The 16,191-nt window shown below is 52.0% G+C and overlaps 1 protein-coding gene across 7 annotated transcripts in view; it reads right to left on the minus strand.

Moving 5' to 3' along the window:
* NCOA1 (nuclear receptor coactivator 1) overlaps positions 1–16,191 on the minus strand; it is a 151,388-nt gene that overhangs the window by 47,083 nt on the left and 88,114 nt on the right. For all 7 annotated transcript variants that reach the window (XM_026066980.1, XM_026066985.1, XM_026066981.1 and 4 more), the window contains one exon: positions 3,226–3,331. In XM_026066980.1, coding sequence (XP_025922765.1) covers positions 3,226–3,314 — 89 coding nt within the window. In that variant the 5' untranslated portion in view covers positions 3,315–3,331. The remainder of the gene's footprint in view (positions 1–3,225; positions 3,332–16,191) is intronic.

A 16,191-nucleotide genomic window follows, 5' to 3' on the forward strand; every position in this document is an offset into this window, starting at 1 on the left:
AGAAGCTGATGAGATGCACGTGGTGTGATGAGACGGCTTTGCTCTCAAATAGGCCATAATTCTGCAAGTGAATCCGATCAGAGTTTCCAAAGGTCCTCCAAAACCCTTAACACTCCCCGGGAAGAGACATGCAAGGCCTGGAAGGTGTGCATCATTTCTGGGGCACTTTATAGCATGCAAATATCTAACAAGCGTAGGGATTCCTCAGTGGACACCCTTCTTGCTGAGTGCTTCATTGCCTCACTCACACAGGCTTCGTTAAACCAAGTTTCACCCTGCTCCAACACCTTGTTTCTCCTCTTTGCTGGTTTCTCCATGCAGGCATGACCGGCCAGAGAGGCAAGAGAATGGCCTTCTGCTTGATGGACATGGTGGATCAGCAGAATCCAAAAATAAAATAAAACAAAATAAAATTGGCCACCAGAAAACCTAGCTGCAAGGTATGGAGAACATAAGCTGGGTTTCTGCTCGGGCCACCAATGGTTTACGGTGATCTGAGGACGCTTGCGGCAGGTTTGATTTCCAACTCATGCAAAACTGTTGGGTCTGGGCAGTGACCTCGGCCGCTTTCGTACAGGTATGGGGGAAATCGGAACTGCACGGGAAGGCGTGCTTTCGGAAGTGACCTATCTACACCAAGGAAAGCACTAACCTCCACCCGATTACACTGCCTCTAGGGACCTAATGCACTCGGCAGGGACTGGATTATATGGGAAAGAGAGAAAGCTATCCGAGAAGTGCCATCTTCCCCGCTCCCATCAGCGTATCAAACGATGTGCTCCCATTAACACCCTGTAACCGCTCAAAAGAACGTGCTGTAAAGAAGCCAGCAATTTATTTTTTTGATAAACTACCAAAAAGAGAAGGGAGGCGAGATGCCAAAGAAACAAGAATTCATAAGCTAAAGTGCTAGGAGTGAATTAAAAAAGAACCGCAAGCAACCCGATCGCAAAAGCAACTCAAGCCGATGCGGTGGCTCGCTTGCTAGGCAAGTCACGGAGCCGCCGGACCCAGCACGGCGCCAGGCTCCGGATGCGGGACCGAAACCAGCCCGGTGGCCGGGAGTCCCTCAGCAAAGCGGTCCCACCCAGAGAGGCCCACGCGCGGCCTGGCAGCGGGCAGGCAGGTGCTCCTCCRCCTCGGAGCCGAATGAGCACTTTGGTGAAGGTCAAACTCATTCCTAGGTCTCTGCGAATCAGAAAGAAATGGCAGGGAGGGGGGGGGGAAGAAAAACCAACCCTCTGTTGTGGGTGAGCTCATTTCATGAAAAAACTTAATGTCGCTGTTGCTGTGGCAACTTTCAAATTGTAGGAGGGAGAATTGGCCAATTTTCCTTACATAAAAGCATCATGAGAATATTACAGCAGTGGGCTGTTCTTTATGACTCTGAAGTATCATCAAAAGCGCTAGTTAAACCTTCCCGTTTTTAACAAAGGAGTTTTGAAGTTCGCTTCACTCCGGACTACGCTAGGAGAGGACTTTGGCCAGGACGTGAAGGAGGAAGAGGTCTCTCCCCACCGCCGCTGGAAGTCAGGAGAGCTCATTTGCCAAAGGAAGGGGAACGCAGCACCGGCAAGGGCTTCTCCTCCGGCTTTGGCTAACATCATGCTTCGGTCCCACCGTTTCGCCTTTAGTAGCTTCCCCTGCCTGCCAGTACTCGAATCGGCACTTCTAAAAACGCTTTTTGGGGCTTGGAGCATGTGTAAAACGTTGCTGTGCGTGGGCAACGAAGGATGCTTCCTTCATCCAGAAGCTTCTGAAGGTCTATGACCAGCTTGACCCTTATCCTGTGCGCTTTGAAAGATTTCAGGGCTTTTTCAGGGCCCTTCGTGGCCGGGAAAGAAAACACAGGAGATTTTCTCTCCAGAGGCAGAAGAGGTCACGCCAAGCCGCGTGCATGCTCACTTCTCTAGACAGCAGCTCCGTCAGGGAGAGGCCCACGAGCCTGCCTTGCTCCACCAGGCTCCAAGGCTTCGTCCCTCGGGGCCGAGGGCTGCCCACGAGAGCAGCCTGGAGACAGCGAGGGCTGGGAGCGCGAATACCTCCTGCCTCGGTCCCTGCTGGGGACAACTCGGCCAGAAATGGTCGATATTTCACATGATTACTAAAGGGCTTGCTAGGAAGAAGACCAACTGCAACAAGTGCTATCAAAATGGGCTCTATTATTATTACTTATTTTAATGGCACAGCTCAATCGTGAGGTTGAGAGGCTTTGTAAGAAGATATGTGAGCTCTGTCGTTAATTCGCTGCACTAGAAGCGAGAAGTGACCGCTGAGAACCGCAATGAACAGAAAATCTTAAGCAGCCACTTAATGTCTCTCCCCCTTACACCATTAGGACACTGTAGCCTTCATACTTCTTGTCTAGAATGTCAGATACATGCTACAATTAACAAAAAATACAACTGGAGCTTGCTTAACACATCAATATTCTGCAACCACAAGCTAAACAGCTTCCCATGCAGGAGACGCACGGAGTCAGCAGTGGCGCTGTAAATCCATTCTTACTAATAGGCTACAGCGCAACGGAAAAAGACCCAGATGATTCACAGAGCGCCAGCAGAAGCCTGTGAACAGGAGATCACAGTCGTACATATCTAGGACTTCTTATTCTAAATCTACTGGCAACGCAGCTAGGACTTGCAGGTTCAGGCGTAAGCAAACAGTGCGTTTCCGCAGGGAGCCGAGTTTCAGAGCAGGCTGTGCTGCTCACAGAAACGAAAGTATTTCAGGCACAAGTTGTTTCACCATTGTACCATGGAGCAAGAGGGTCTCCACAGGGGTTTCTGAAGGTTACAGAAATGTGTATTTCTTGAGAATCTGGCATGAAGAGGCAGAAGGCTCGGGATGAGCTGCAGAGCTCACCCTCCTGCCCTCGACAGAAGTATCTGTCCCAAATTTACCCTGAGAAAACTTTCTTGATGCTCCTCTGTGTGATTCAAGCGCTCTCGATTTATAAAATCAATACATTAACTTTGATAACGAGCCTCTAATCATCATTTGCCACCTCAAAACAAGCAGAGCAGATGGGGAGCTGTATTTCCATCATGTTCCATCTTCCACCACAGCCACTGATAAAAGCAAAGCGAAGTTCTGGTGGGAAGTGTGAACGTTTCTGAGTGGCTGAAACCCTGCTCCATCTGCTCGAGCAGACGGGACAGAACGATGCAGTCAGAATGACAAAGTAGCCGTGGCAGGGGAACGGCTTCAGCACGGCACACGTACCTCTGGGCCAGCGTATCACACGGCGAGCCTTTCCTCTTYCGCGAATCGGGGTTGGCAGGGTCCGTTGAACTGTCCCCAAGGCCACTCATGTTGACCTACTTTGCACCTGCAAACCAAAGAGAGCCAGAGTTAAGCATGAGCCTTCTGCAGCTCCCGAATGATTGATGCATACGCGGCGGTGCCAGAAAACGCGAAGCGAGCGACCCTTGAAGAGGTAACTAATCCAACGCAAGTCATCCTTGTCGTTCAAGATCTTCTTCCAGAAGATCTCATCAGAACTTAAGTGCTTGAATTTATGCCTCGTTGCAGCAGTTTGTGAAAGAAACGGTGCAAGGAGAAGACAACAACTAATCACGCCACTCTCCTCCTGGTAGCTCTCGGGCACCCTGCTGCCAAGCAAGCCCTCGCCACCGACACCCTCATCTTTACCTTACAGATCGAGCTCTTCCCTTCCCGGTTTGCCGGGATTTCAGCTTCCCGGCCTTCTCTTGCTTTAGCTGCTGTTCTGCGGTCATCTCCCACGCCCCGGACGGCACCCATCTCCCTAAACAGGGGCCCTGATGGAAGTGCTCAAAAAGGCAGCCTCGGCGCTTTGCGGCCACGCAGGCGCTGTCATAGCTTCTGCTTTGTTTCCTTTGCCTGCAAGCGGTCGCTTTTCGCCGCTCTTGGGCTGCTCCCCCCTCTCCTCTGGGCTCCTCCGACTCACGGCTCTCKAAGGATGCTCCACCCCGCCACCTCCGCCGCCCGCGGCACGCGGCTCGGCCTCAGCACTGCTGCGCACGAGCCTTCGCCGCCGGCGCCCTCGCAGGCCCAAGCCCTCCGCTAGCCCCCAGCTGGCCCAGGGGCTTGGTGGCCAYGTGGCCTCCTCCTCGCGACGGCTGCTCACGGCACAGGCACCTTCTGGTGTCTCTCTTACGCCCAGAAAGATTTCATTATTATTTTTCAGGGCGTAATTCTGGGAGATCCTTGCACGGATAGCTGGGAAACTAGTCCGTGCTCAGGCAAACGAGAGGTCTAAGCTACAGAAAAGGTCCAGCAGCTTCAGCRAGAACATTAAACCATGAGGATTATAATAGTGCAATATCCCACGTACTAATGGTTCTTAAAAAATGAATTATATATATTTTCTTCTTTAACTGAATAAAAATATGATGTAGATCCAATACACCAGTAAGGATTTCTGCTGGGTTCTTCACCTTGAGGTGTGTTAAAGGGGTTTGGCCAAAGGCCGTAACGCTTTCAGACCCAAGCACAGATTTCCTTGCAATGCACAGCTGGGAGCCCCCGGCCCACAAACTGTACCTCCTCCACAGCCTATTTAATTAAAGTCGGACAGCTACATTTCTCCTAGGAAGTGGTGTTCCTCAGACCAGGCAATGATGTCCTAGTTGAAAGGCTGAGGGACCACCASGCCAAGCGATGCCCTGCTGCACTCATGTCTCCACAAACCACCCGACGCCCCACTGCCCTAAGGGAAGCTGGATTTACCCCTCGCCCGACCAGCCTCAGGCGCCCAAAAGCAGCAAACCCACGTGAAAAAGCCTCTCCCACCTCACTCTTCGGGGTCAGGAGCCAGGCAGAAGGTGGCTCGGACGCCGCGACGCCAGCTCGACGCTGCAGAGGCCTCACCCGCTGCAGGTAAACCCTGCGTCCCCCTGTAAATCCATTTCACGGCCGCGTGAAACGGCCCGAACGGGGCTAAYGGCGTCACGCAACGGAGTCAAGAGCCCACACAACGCACGAAACCGAGGGAGGCCGGATCTCCRCGCGGAGAGCAGCTACGCGCCCTGCTYCGCTTGCATTGCTAAAGCAGTTCCRGCGATTTTTCCAGGAACYGCAGTGACGCAATACTGCAAATCACTGCTCTCCAAACTCTTTATTTGCTTTAGACTTTTTGGAAGTGCTCGTAATTCTGAAAGGATGCAATACCCGAGATGTAAAATAACGGGACCCCGGAGAAGAACTGAGCTGTGTGGGTCCAGAGCGAAGGGGCTAAGAGACCCAGCTCGCCTTCCTGCTCGARGAGGAAGTGAAGGCGCCGTTCGCGCCGTTTCCGCCGTTACTTCCGAAGAGCTGCGCTCGAGGCTCCCCGTTCAAAGTGCCTGCTCCGAAATAAGTGCGGTGCTTGCATTTAACGAGCGGCGCGGAGGGCAAGCGAAGCGCCTGCCCGCAGCCCGCTCCCGTTTCTGCTAACCCTCGCGTCGCTATTACCAAGGCGAAGTCGCTTTAGCAACAGCAGCGCGGCCGAGCGAGAGCTGCTCCTCGGCACCAGCAGCAGCGGGGAGCGGGGCGAGCGCCTCTAAGCTGCGCGCAGCGAAACGGGCCCGCAGAAAGGAGAAGACGCTGATGAGAAGCCAGCGAGCTAGCCACCACCAGGCATTTTAGCTTATTCCCCCCATTTCGCACGTTTGAAACAAGGAACGATGCCAAAGCCAATATACAGGGGGGAAAAAAAAAMCAAACTCTGTAAAAATTAGAGTGCCACGCTCAAACTGCTGCATCATCTGCTCCCGGTGCCAAGGGCTCGCTTGGTTTTAAGACAGGTTTACCGTGCTTTAAAATTACTTCCTTCCGCATCAGCTGCCCGCAAAAGCTCGTGCGGAACCGGCGCCACGGCGGGCGCAAGCAGCCGTCCCGGGGATGCTCCGCTGCAGGAGCCGGCCTCGGCGCCGGCTGCCGTATGCCCTCGAGAGGTGAAGTGAGGACAGAACTGCAGCCTTAGCCGAAAGCCTTGGCTCCAGTCAAGCCCTTGACGTAATACACTCGGTGCTTCTTTTTATTGCAAAAGCAGTTTATTTCGCAGCAAAACTTGCCAGGGCCGACAGGCCAAAAGTGTCACCTCATCCAAAAAAAGAGCGGGGAGGGCTCGGCCGGGACCCCCGGGATGCGGTGCCCCCCCTGCAAGCGAGCCCAGCTGTGCTTGGCACATCTGGAAGCGGAGGGAGCTCGGGCCACCCCGGCTGCAGCTCCCTGTCCCCAGCTAAACCAGGGCTCGACTCAAGCGATGCCCAATGCCGAAGGCTTGGCAGCCCCGGCGCCTGCTTCCGCAAGGCGGTTCTCCAAATCCACCCCTTGCTCCCCCAGGTCTTATTCCGTATATCCAGCTTACCAGTCCTGGTCCCTCCTGCTATCAGGACCCTGGTGCACCTCTGAACCCAGCCCTGCAGGAGACAACCTGTCTTCAAAGAGACTGATCAAGCCAAAAAAAAAAAAAAAAAGGGGGGGGGTAGGAACGGATGACAAAAAGCAGCTTTTTTTAGCGGATGCTAATGAATACACCAACAGCRAGAAGAGCTTTGCTTCCCTGGGACACAGAGGACCACGCGCTGGCCCGCACCGCTATTCCAGCAGGACCTTGCAGACCTTTGCATGARTGCAATTTCCATATTAACAGAAAACAACAACAACAACAAAAAAAAGAAAAAGCGTATCAATTACTAAGGCTTAACGCTCACGCTCTCAGAATAATATCAACAGATTTCCAACAGCTTCGCCAAGACAGCCGTCCCCACCTCCAGCAGGCGCAAACAGCCCGAGTGACCTGCCCACGACCACCGGCAGCAGAAAAGACAGAGCTGGCCCTGAACACTTAGCCCTAACAGGCTGCCTRTTTCTAAAAGGCCTTTCCACGTTTCGGATGAATTTGACCCAGAAAATTGCTTAAAACGTAACACTAACACTATCAGAGCGCGATGCAGCRCAACGGTAACGTTGGGCAAGTCCCTCCCATCGCAGCTCCTTATCGTGAAAACACAACCCCTCCGYGCACACGGAGTCTCAGCTAGAGATAATTCGGAGCACACAGGGATATCGTAAGGACCCACCTATGTCGCGCCAATCCCAGGTTCACCATCAGCTGCCGATCCGAACCCCGGGGTTGTAACTAGAGGATTTGGGTGGTTTTTTTTTAACTTCTGCAGACGACAGAGGAACCGGTGAAACCRGAACAGCGATACAGAGGCAGCCACGGAGGAGAAATAGCGAGTCGCTTGCTAAGCTGCTGTCGGCATCGTTAGGTTGGGGCTTTTTTTCAATACCTTAAACGAGCTGGAAGGTCCCGCGGTCCTTTCTTGCTTGATTTTGCTCCTCCCGGCCTGGCCTGAAAATCCCCTCTCAGCATAAAGCAACCATCTTCTCCGCTCTTTCTATTGTTACTATATTAATAGCTATTATTATTATTTTATTACAGAGTCTCCGGCAAAGTCTGTGCCCCAGGGTGCGTGCACATCAGCAGCAGCCCCTGCGCGACACACGCGAAGGCCACGGCGTACRGGGATCCGGCCAAAAACCGGTCACGCGAGGTCACGTGCAGCCACCCTCGCTCTCGCGCCCGACCGGAGGGTGCTGGTTAACGAAGACGTCTTTGCGCCAGCTTGCAGGAAAACCGGGGCGGCGGCGGGAGAGATCCCCCGCCTGACGCCGGCTCGCCTCTCTGCGCCAAATCTCCAAATTCGGGCTTCTCAACCACTTAACCTCTTGCCCCCGAGAAGCGYTTTGCTTTGGAAAGGTAACAGGGGCCGATGGTCAATCGGATTGAACCGCTTTGGCCAAGTCCGTAGGGTAACGGAAGCAGACGCCTCCAGGCAGGTTCCTTACGGAGGAAAGCGCAGAATAGCTGAATGTCGGCTCAAACCGCACTCAACAAGTGCTTCTTCTTTACGCGCCCGATTCCTAGAAAACGCAAAAAGGAAGGAAAGAGCCACATGACTCAACATCCTGCAGACTCAGTAGCATCCTTGAAGATGCAGCGGTCCAAAGACCTTAGAGAATCCTGAATACGAAGGTGCCAACCGTCTGCATGGCATTCGCGGCTCGTAGCCGGGCGGCTGCCGTCCCCTTCAGCCTGGGGATAATTCCAGTAGCCAATTTGCTTTACAAATGAATGGGAAAACGTGGGAAAGGGCTCTGCCTTCGCACGACGGACGGGAATAAGCCGGCCGCGGGAAATCGCTAGCTGATGCATTCCCTCCGGCCGTGGCGATGCCGGGGGCCGCGAGGGTTAAGCCTTTTAGATCTGGGTTTAACTACTGCGCTACCGGATTTCTTCGACCGCTGAGGGTTTTCCGCTTTGGGAAGGGCAGGGACGGCACCCGGCAGATGTTTTTCCTTGCKGTGGCCTCATTTTTTCCAGGACAGTTTCTGTGTTGCTTTCCAGCCGGAAGCACCAGAGCCCAGGGACTTTTTCCAGACTCTCTTGTTGGGAAATATCGGCTCCTTGAGCTGCACGAGATGCCGGCAGGGGACGGGGAGCAGTCAGAACCACTTTACCCAGCCGGTGGCCCGAGGGCTGCGTCACGTGCGCCCCATAATTTTGGAAGCAGCAAGGCTGGGAGCAAGGTTAGAAAAGCGAATATAGGGCGCGGGAGAGAAAGAGCAGCGAGGAGAGAAACCCTCTGAAAAGGTGAGTCAAGGTGAGGTCTGTGCAATGTCCCTCGTGTGCCGGCGCTCTTGGTGCTCCATGCTCACGCAAAAACAAACAGTGGCTCAAAAAAACCCCAAATTTTTGATTCGGATTCAGATTCAAGTTAGGATTTGAGACCAAATCCAGGGCCGAGTTCAGACCCTAAACCTTGCAAACTCAGGAGGATTTTGACCTGCGCAGAATTAACCAGGGAGAAGCAGGACATCTCCCGCTGAGGGGACACCGGAGGGGTCTGCAGGCTTCGTTTCTCATTCTGCTAAAGGATGCCGGGCAAAACACGCAGCTCTGCATCCCCATCTCTCAGCTGTTTTGTCCATTCATCCTGTCATCTCTTTGGGACGGGATGCACTTTTCTGCATTGCAGGAAGGAGCCCTGGTCTTTGCTGATGTCAAGACATCCATGGGACTATTTTTAGTTTTGCAATTGCTTTGCACTAATAATGCTGCAAATAATTAAATACCATGAAGCACGCTGACTCCAAGGAGCAGAAACGCATCCGCACGGGAGGTGCCATCCCCGTGCAGCCTTCCTGGCGGAGCCGCTCGTGCCTGCAACCCAAAAAGCATCACCTGGCAGCGCTTACAGCGGAGATAAGGTACAAAGCCAAGCTACAAGAACCGTAACCTTTTTTCCCAGTAACTGATAAGCAAAGTGGGTTAATTTATACAGCCTCTGAAAGGAAAAAATAACATTAATTCCCCCGTAGTCACAGAACATTACACACTTAGTTTCACATTACGTTTGTGAACTACACTTTGCAATTACACAATTTTCTCTGTGGGGAGAGAGGAGCATTTGGCAGCACGTACGAATACAGCGGGTTCTCGTGTAGCACAAATTAAACTGCGGTAGAAGCACATGCGGCTTCATAAAAATTACTGTTCGTCTGCCTCGGTTATACAGTAACGTGCGGGCAGYGACGCCGCCGACGCAGCCCAAGCGTCACGGAAACCTGCTGCAGCAGGAAGGGCGCTCGGCCGGCGGCGAGCAGGCCGGCGGGAGAAAAAACCCCTCCTAGGGTTTTCAAGGTGCAGACTTGGGGATCTGCACTGCAAGGCCGCGYGGGCTCCGCTGCAGCCGGACTTCATCCCAGTGGGAAGCAGAAGGTGGCCTCCGTGGACGCGTGCCTCCGCGCAGCACGCAGCGTGCGCGCGGGCCCCTCTGCCCTCCTGCAGGCCGGGGGCCGGATCACAGCTCCCTTCCACCCCGTGTCTGTACGGTTTATTCATCTGCATACGCACACGCCAAATCGCGTTATTATTTCCGTATTTGCATAACGCCTCGGACGCGCGGATTAAAGAACCATACGCGCATATGCATACCATAAGCACGAGTGAAGACGTCGAGCTTGTTGCAGAAGCCTCGTCCACCAAGCTCTGGAGCCTCCCTCGTGCCACAGAGCTCGCGATGGTGTCGCGGGTATCRGACCTCCAGGAAAACCTCACGCGAGACCATTCCCGGCTAAACGCCCGCAGGTGCTAAAACCGGAATCTCAGTTCTCCACCGGCCAAGCGGGAGCCACGACAGCGCCGGTGGTGGGACTCCAGCAACCCCATCGTCCAGCAGCGCGTGAGCTACAGCATTTCGGGGAAGGTGCAGCATAAACTGCAGCCCCCGCAGCTCGGCGGAGAGGTCGCCCATTCCCCGCCAGGGGAGGGGTTTCTCTAGAGTTCGGGGCATTAAAACAGCCCTTTCGCCACGGCTGGAGCCACGGCCGCYGCGGACCGGCGGCGGCCAAGCACATCCCGGCAGCGGCTGCGCACAGGTCCCGAGCCCAAACTCCGGCTCCCTCCTTTCCAGGGACACAATTAACAGGATTTCAGTTGTGTCGCGGCTCAGCGTCAAACGGCTCAGACGCGTCGACTTGTGCGCGTTAACGCAACAACTGCCAAGCCACTCAACACCTTCTGAGCACAAAGCGGATATAATTATCATTTACGCCGCAGCGACAGAGACTAAAATCGCTCCTTAAAATACAGCAATTGGTGCCTACCAGCCCATCGCCACTCCGGGTCAACTGCAGCTGTAAGCCCTGCCAAGCCAGCGGCGTTTCCCGCTGGCTCCATCCATGCAGGACTACCCACGAGCACGCTGCAGAAGCACCTGAAAATAAACGGTACCGAAACGGCCGGGAAATCTATTGCTACCAACACCGGGTCCAAGGTCTGCRTGCTGCGTTAGGGAAAGAGCTAGCAGCCCTGGGGAGGACAGCCTCAGCACCACCACGATGCACTTAATTCTCCGTTCCAGCAAACTACACGCTCACCGTTGCGACTGCACCAACGGAGAAATGTCAGGGRTGTGAGCGTCCCCCTCGGCTGAGCCACGTGAGAAAGGTGCTTGCTCCAGGTTCGCTCTCCAGCCAACTGAGGGCCAAAAACTTACGTGGGATGAATCATCCCCCCCGGAGCTGTGTGTCTTCCGGCACTGACCGCAGAGGAAACAYGGTGGGGAAAGCACCTTGATGACGTGCCTTCGCTTAAAGCAAAGCAGCGAGGGGGATTTACCCCTACCTTCGTGTCTTAGCGAGGCGCTTTAGCAAACTCAAGAGTCCTGGTGGACGAGCCAGAAGGGAAGACACCATATGCTGACTGCAGTATGAAAGACATCCATTAAGACAACCGGAAATGCCAAGAAGCTGAAGCTAAAATTTGTTGGAGGGCTGGAGCCTCAGATCTAATGACTAATCTTGTAACCACGCTTTGAAGAAATCTGAAAGAGGGCTATTATACCAACAAGGACTCCAGCCAGTCTTTCATCTTCTTCCCCTTCGCCTTTTTCTTCTGCTCTTTTTTAATTTTGTTTGCTTGCATTTTTCCTTCTTTCGGCCAAATGCTTTGGACTACTTCTACTTTCTCCTGCAGGTTCCCACCAGCAGCAATATTCTCAGGTGTTTCTGACACAAACCAGCAAAAATCGTGCAGTGGGCCAAACAGCCTGCTCCTTCTCCTACCACCATCCGAGATCTCTGCTTTTTCATTCTCCGTTCTGGTCTGCTTCTCTTAAGCTCATCTAATGGCAAGAACGGAGGTCCTAACAAGAAGCAGCAACGATTTTCCTGAAGAAGAGTTAAAATACACGCTCCAACAGGACAAGTCTTCTGAAGACAGTCCTTCTACTGCCATTGCATACAGGGCCAAGCCAAACCGCAGGGCAGGTCCAACACGAGGCCCCGAAAACTCCCGAGGCTCTTCACGCTTGCACACAGGAATAGAAAGCCCCAGGCTGCAGGAACACTGTATTTCTCTGAGCACTCATGAAGAGGAAGAGAGTCGGAAGAAGACGTCTCAAGTGTCATTTTGCAAATGATGACATTTTATCTACTGGAGAGAATTTTGCACTTGCCAAACAAAGCACCGCACTATCAAACTTGTTTGAAAAGAACTGCTATGGGTTCATTGCAAAGAAATTAATCCATTTGAGTAGATTTGATGCTAAACTCCTGACTGGCACCTCCAGTTCTGAAGACGTAGACTCTGAGCTGGCATCCTTGAAGAAAGTCTAGGTGGCTACAGCTAGGATAGCTAAGGTACCACAAAGCCAACCAAGATTCAAAAGCACACACACACACACACACACAAAAAGTAAAAGAACATATTTTTACCCTACTGATCACTGCCCTTCTGTGGAATTGTAGCTGGAGTGCCTGATCTCTAATTATCTGCGGATAAACACACAAGGTGGGGATATTATCTTCCCCTGGTTTAACCACTTGTGGTTAGTGTTGGTCACCACTAGGATTTTTTAGAAGTAGAAAAAATGCACACTTTTTTCTTTTAAACCACAGATTTTCTTTTTTAAAGGCCTCTCTGGTAAAGACAAAGCTTTAGAAAAATCTTATGGCAAAGTTGGACGGCACCTTGCCTGCCTCAATGCGGAGATCCAGCAGCCATCTGCTTCCTCAAAGTCCTTATCCGCTGTCCACATTTGAGGTGTATCGCAAAAGGTCCAAGGCCTGATTTTCTACCCCAGACATGATCCGTTGATATAAGGGTGTGTGTGCACGTGTGTGTGAAGTCAGCTTTACCTCCCTTCTCCAGTTATGAGCCAAGCAAAGCTTAGCAGTCCCCAACACCTGAATCCATGCTCAGGTTAATCTTTTAGAGCAACACGTAGATCTGGTGCTGTCTAACCGCMATCGTGGGCATTTGTCAGACAAGCCCAGCAACACGGTGTTTCAGTGGAGGCAGGAGGCTCCAAAATTTCCCTCTCCCAGGCTTCCACAGAATCACAGAAGGGTTGAGGTTGGCAGGGACCTCTGGAGATCATCTAGTCCAACCCCCCTGCTCCAGCAGGGTCACCTACAGCAGGTTGCCTAGGACYGTGTCCAGGCAGCTTTTGAATATCTCCAAGGATGGAGACTCCACAACCTCCTTTACTCCTGTTGCACACGTTAACTCTTCCCCAAGTGGGGATCCAGACACCGACGGTCAGGTACCACCACCGTGCATCAAGCAGGCACAGAGGGAAGAGGCAACCGCGGGGTCCCAAGCTGCTCCCAAAGGGAAGAGCCCCCTGGTGCAGCAGCAGCCAGAAGACCTGGGAGGGCAAAACGGCTGTAAAAGCTAGAGCAGACAGCAGAATCGGGCTCCGCGGGCCAGCTCCCTAGGTATACCTAGGAATACCACTCCCTAGCTATTTAAACAAAGTATTAATTGCTGTTCTAAAAGGCATTTTTAGCCCAGTGCATTTAAAAGACTTCAGAAGATATAAACTTCTACTTYGCTTCCTCGAACACTCCTATCTACGCTACCGGCGACAGGTCTGAGCATCCCTCTCCAGGGGCGCTGCAAGCACAAGGTTTTGCTCGTCAGTATTTTATGACTGAGCATTAATTTACCCATGGCCAAAGCAAACAATCCATCAGGGCAAGCGAGTGCTTCACCTTCACGATTAACGTCCTACCCTCACGTAACTAACCGTATCAGCACAAGCTAAGTGCGCTACAGCAGCTTTTTCAATAGAAGTAAAGCCATTAGTGAGCTAGAATCAAACCATACACTGAATTGGGTTTCTTTTCTACCAAAACCAAACGTTTTGAAAGGACACAGAAGGAAATGTATATGAAAAAAAAACCACACCACACACACAGAAATGCAGCTTGAGGAATAAAACAGCCTCTTTGAAATGAAGTCAAGCTCTTATGAAACATGGAGATGTGGGCATAGAAATGCCTAGACAACTGAATTATTGGTGTTAGAGAATCATTTTTGAGATGCAGACACCTCTGTTCTTGTTATTGTGTACCGAAGCTCAAGTGATGCACTACAAACGAAGCTGCCGAATGCCTGCATTTGATTTTCACAGATTTTAAAGCTCCTGAAGACCATTCCTGACCATGCGCCTTCCCTACCACAAGCTGGARGACCTCAACCAGCTTCAGAACCACAACTTCTGACCGAGCCAGAGCAGATCGTACATGGTGACTGTGCTCCCAACTATTTTTAGAAGGTGGGATGACATGTGCTATCCTTCTCCTAGCAAGGATGAAGGAAAGCCTCTATTCTGGATAATACGTCACCTAGTATTCTGCCGCCAAAGGGGATGAAGACTGCTGTCATCTGGTGCTGACTCCACTATAAAGAAACGCGGCTGCAACCTTTTTGGTCCCCCGGTGCGTGCAAGGGAGTGGGGTTTTGAAAACATGAAAAATAAGCAATGTTTCATGCTAGACCTCTCCAACGAGCAGATCATAACTCAGATGCAAATGCTCTTTATATTACATTACAACTTCATTTTGCTTTTTGTGCAGGGAAGAGCYTAGCCCTGCCAATCACTCAGACTGGTCTGAACATGAGCTCTTCCCTCATCATCCGGAAACAGTTTGCAGACCATAAACAAGGACCYGAGGAATCGCTAAGCAGTGTGTGAGAGAGGTAGCTAATGGTGTGTTCACACCGGCTAAGCCTTCTCGTATCTAATAACTTAATTAGGGATCAGAGAGCTGTWGAAATTTGCATACAATAGCAGATTTGGAAGAGATGTAACCACCACCGAGAACAAAACCTGATTGTGAAGCAACCCAGGGAGTTAAAAAATATGGGCAGGAAATAAAATTGAAACTCAGTCAAACACAATCCTAATCAATAGCCACAGGGGGGAACAAGCTAAGATGCATGGAGAAACGGCTCTTGCTGCAATTTACTGGTTTGGGTTTTTTTTAATGTTTAACAGGAGTCAGAACTAGTCATGATACTAAGCAAGATATTGGATACAAGCTTATGCAAAATACAGGCATGACATAGCAGCATTCATGCCTGTTTGAACAGGGTCAGCAGAGCGTGGAGAATGAAGGGTTCAGGTTTTAGACAGCATCAGTAGCTATCTATGCGTAATTAGCTAACCAAACAGAGAATTATGCACAGTTGAGATCGCCTTCTCAACAGAAGGATATCAACAAGTGGTCATAAAAGAGCACCATAAACGACAAAGGGATTAGAGGGATTTGGAAGAAACGGATTAAAACAACAGAGTGTTGTTTGACCAGACTTCAGCGAAAAGGAGAAGCAACTCGAATTCAACAGGTCTGAATCACATCCCACGTAGCGCTGGCCAAACTCAGCCTGTGCAGCACCTTCGCACACGAGCAGTCCGTATGCTGGACTCGACAGGTCTGCAAAAGAGGGAGGTTTTCCAAACCACGACAAACTGGCTTGCAGAATCCGGACCACAGAAAAAGCCACATTGTCAAGGAACTTCCCAAGGAGCATGGTAGAAGGGGGCTTACGAATCATTCAAACTCGTTAAGATCTTGCTTTGCGAAGAAGCATGAAGTAGATCAGCAAAAGGCTTATTTTTACTTTGTGAAAGCATCTGCAATTAGCTTGCTTCACAAATCAATCAGCTCAACCTCGTTAGAAATGCGGATCCGTACTGGAGCCCGGTGCTGCAACGTCTGACCACGGGGCTCCACGTCGGCTGGAGCCGCGTGCCGCCGCTGCGGAGCCTGACCCGCTCCCCCAGGCCACTCGCTCCCACTACTCTTAACTTCCATTTTGCCCCAGGTTACTGCAATCTGCAGCACGCTGAACTGAGCCCGGAGAACGAAGGCTGCGTTACCTTAAATCTTGAGCTGCCTCTCAGACAGCGCGGACCCTCACGCGCGCCGGGGGGCAGGAGACCCTCCACGGCAGGGCGAGGTGCGCGGCGAGCCACAGCGAAGCACGGAAATGCCTGAGCACGTCTCAGAGGAGCAGCTGCTTGCTCGTGCTCCGTGCAAATATTCAGGCATCTAGAAGTAGGCGGAGTGCAAAAAGAAAGGGCTTTCTAGAAACCTTCAGAGGAGCAGCAAAGGACAGTTAATAAAGCGGGAGATGGCCTGGTTTTCTTAATACTTATTCGCAGTGCAGCAATAGCTAGAGGTCCCGAGCAAGAGCAGGGATCCCTGACACCGGCCCCTGCAGAGAGGGCAGTAYGAAGCCCGGGGCACGGGGATGGAGACGGTACGCTTGAGGCCACRCAGCAGGCCAGGACCTGCCTCTGCAGAGACACTCAAATGCTCTAGCAAGGCGCAGAAATTCGGCTCTGCAGTCTATCATCTACC

The sequence above is a fragment of the Apteryx rowi genome, unplaced genomic scaffold (assembly GCF_003343035.1).
Source record: "Apteryx rowi isolate R43461 unplaced genomic scaffold, aptRow1 scaffold_251, whole genome shotgun sequence".
NCBI classification, from domain to species: Eukaryota; Metazoa; Chordata; class Aves; order Apterygiformes; family Apterygidae; genus Apteryx; species Apteryx rowi.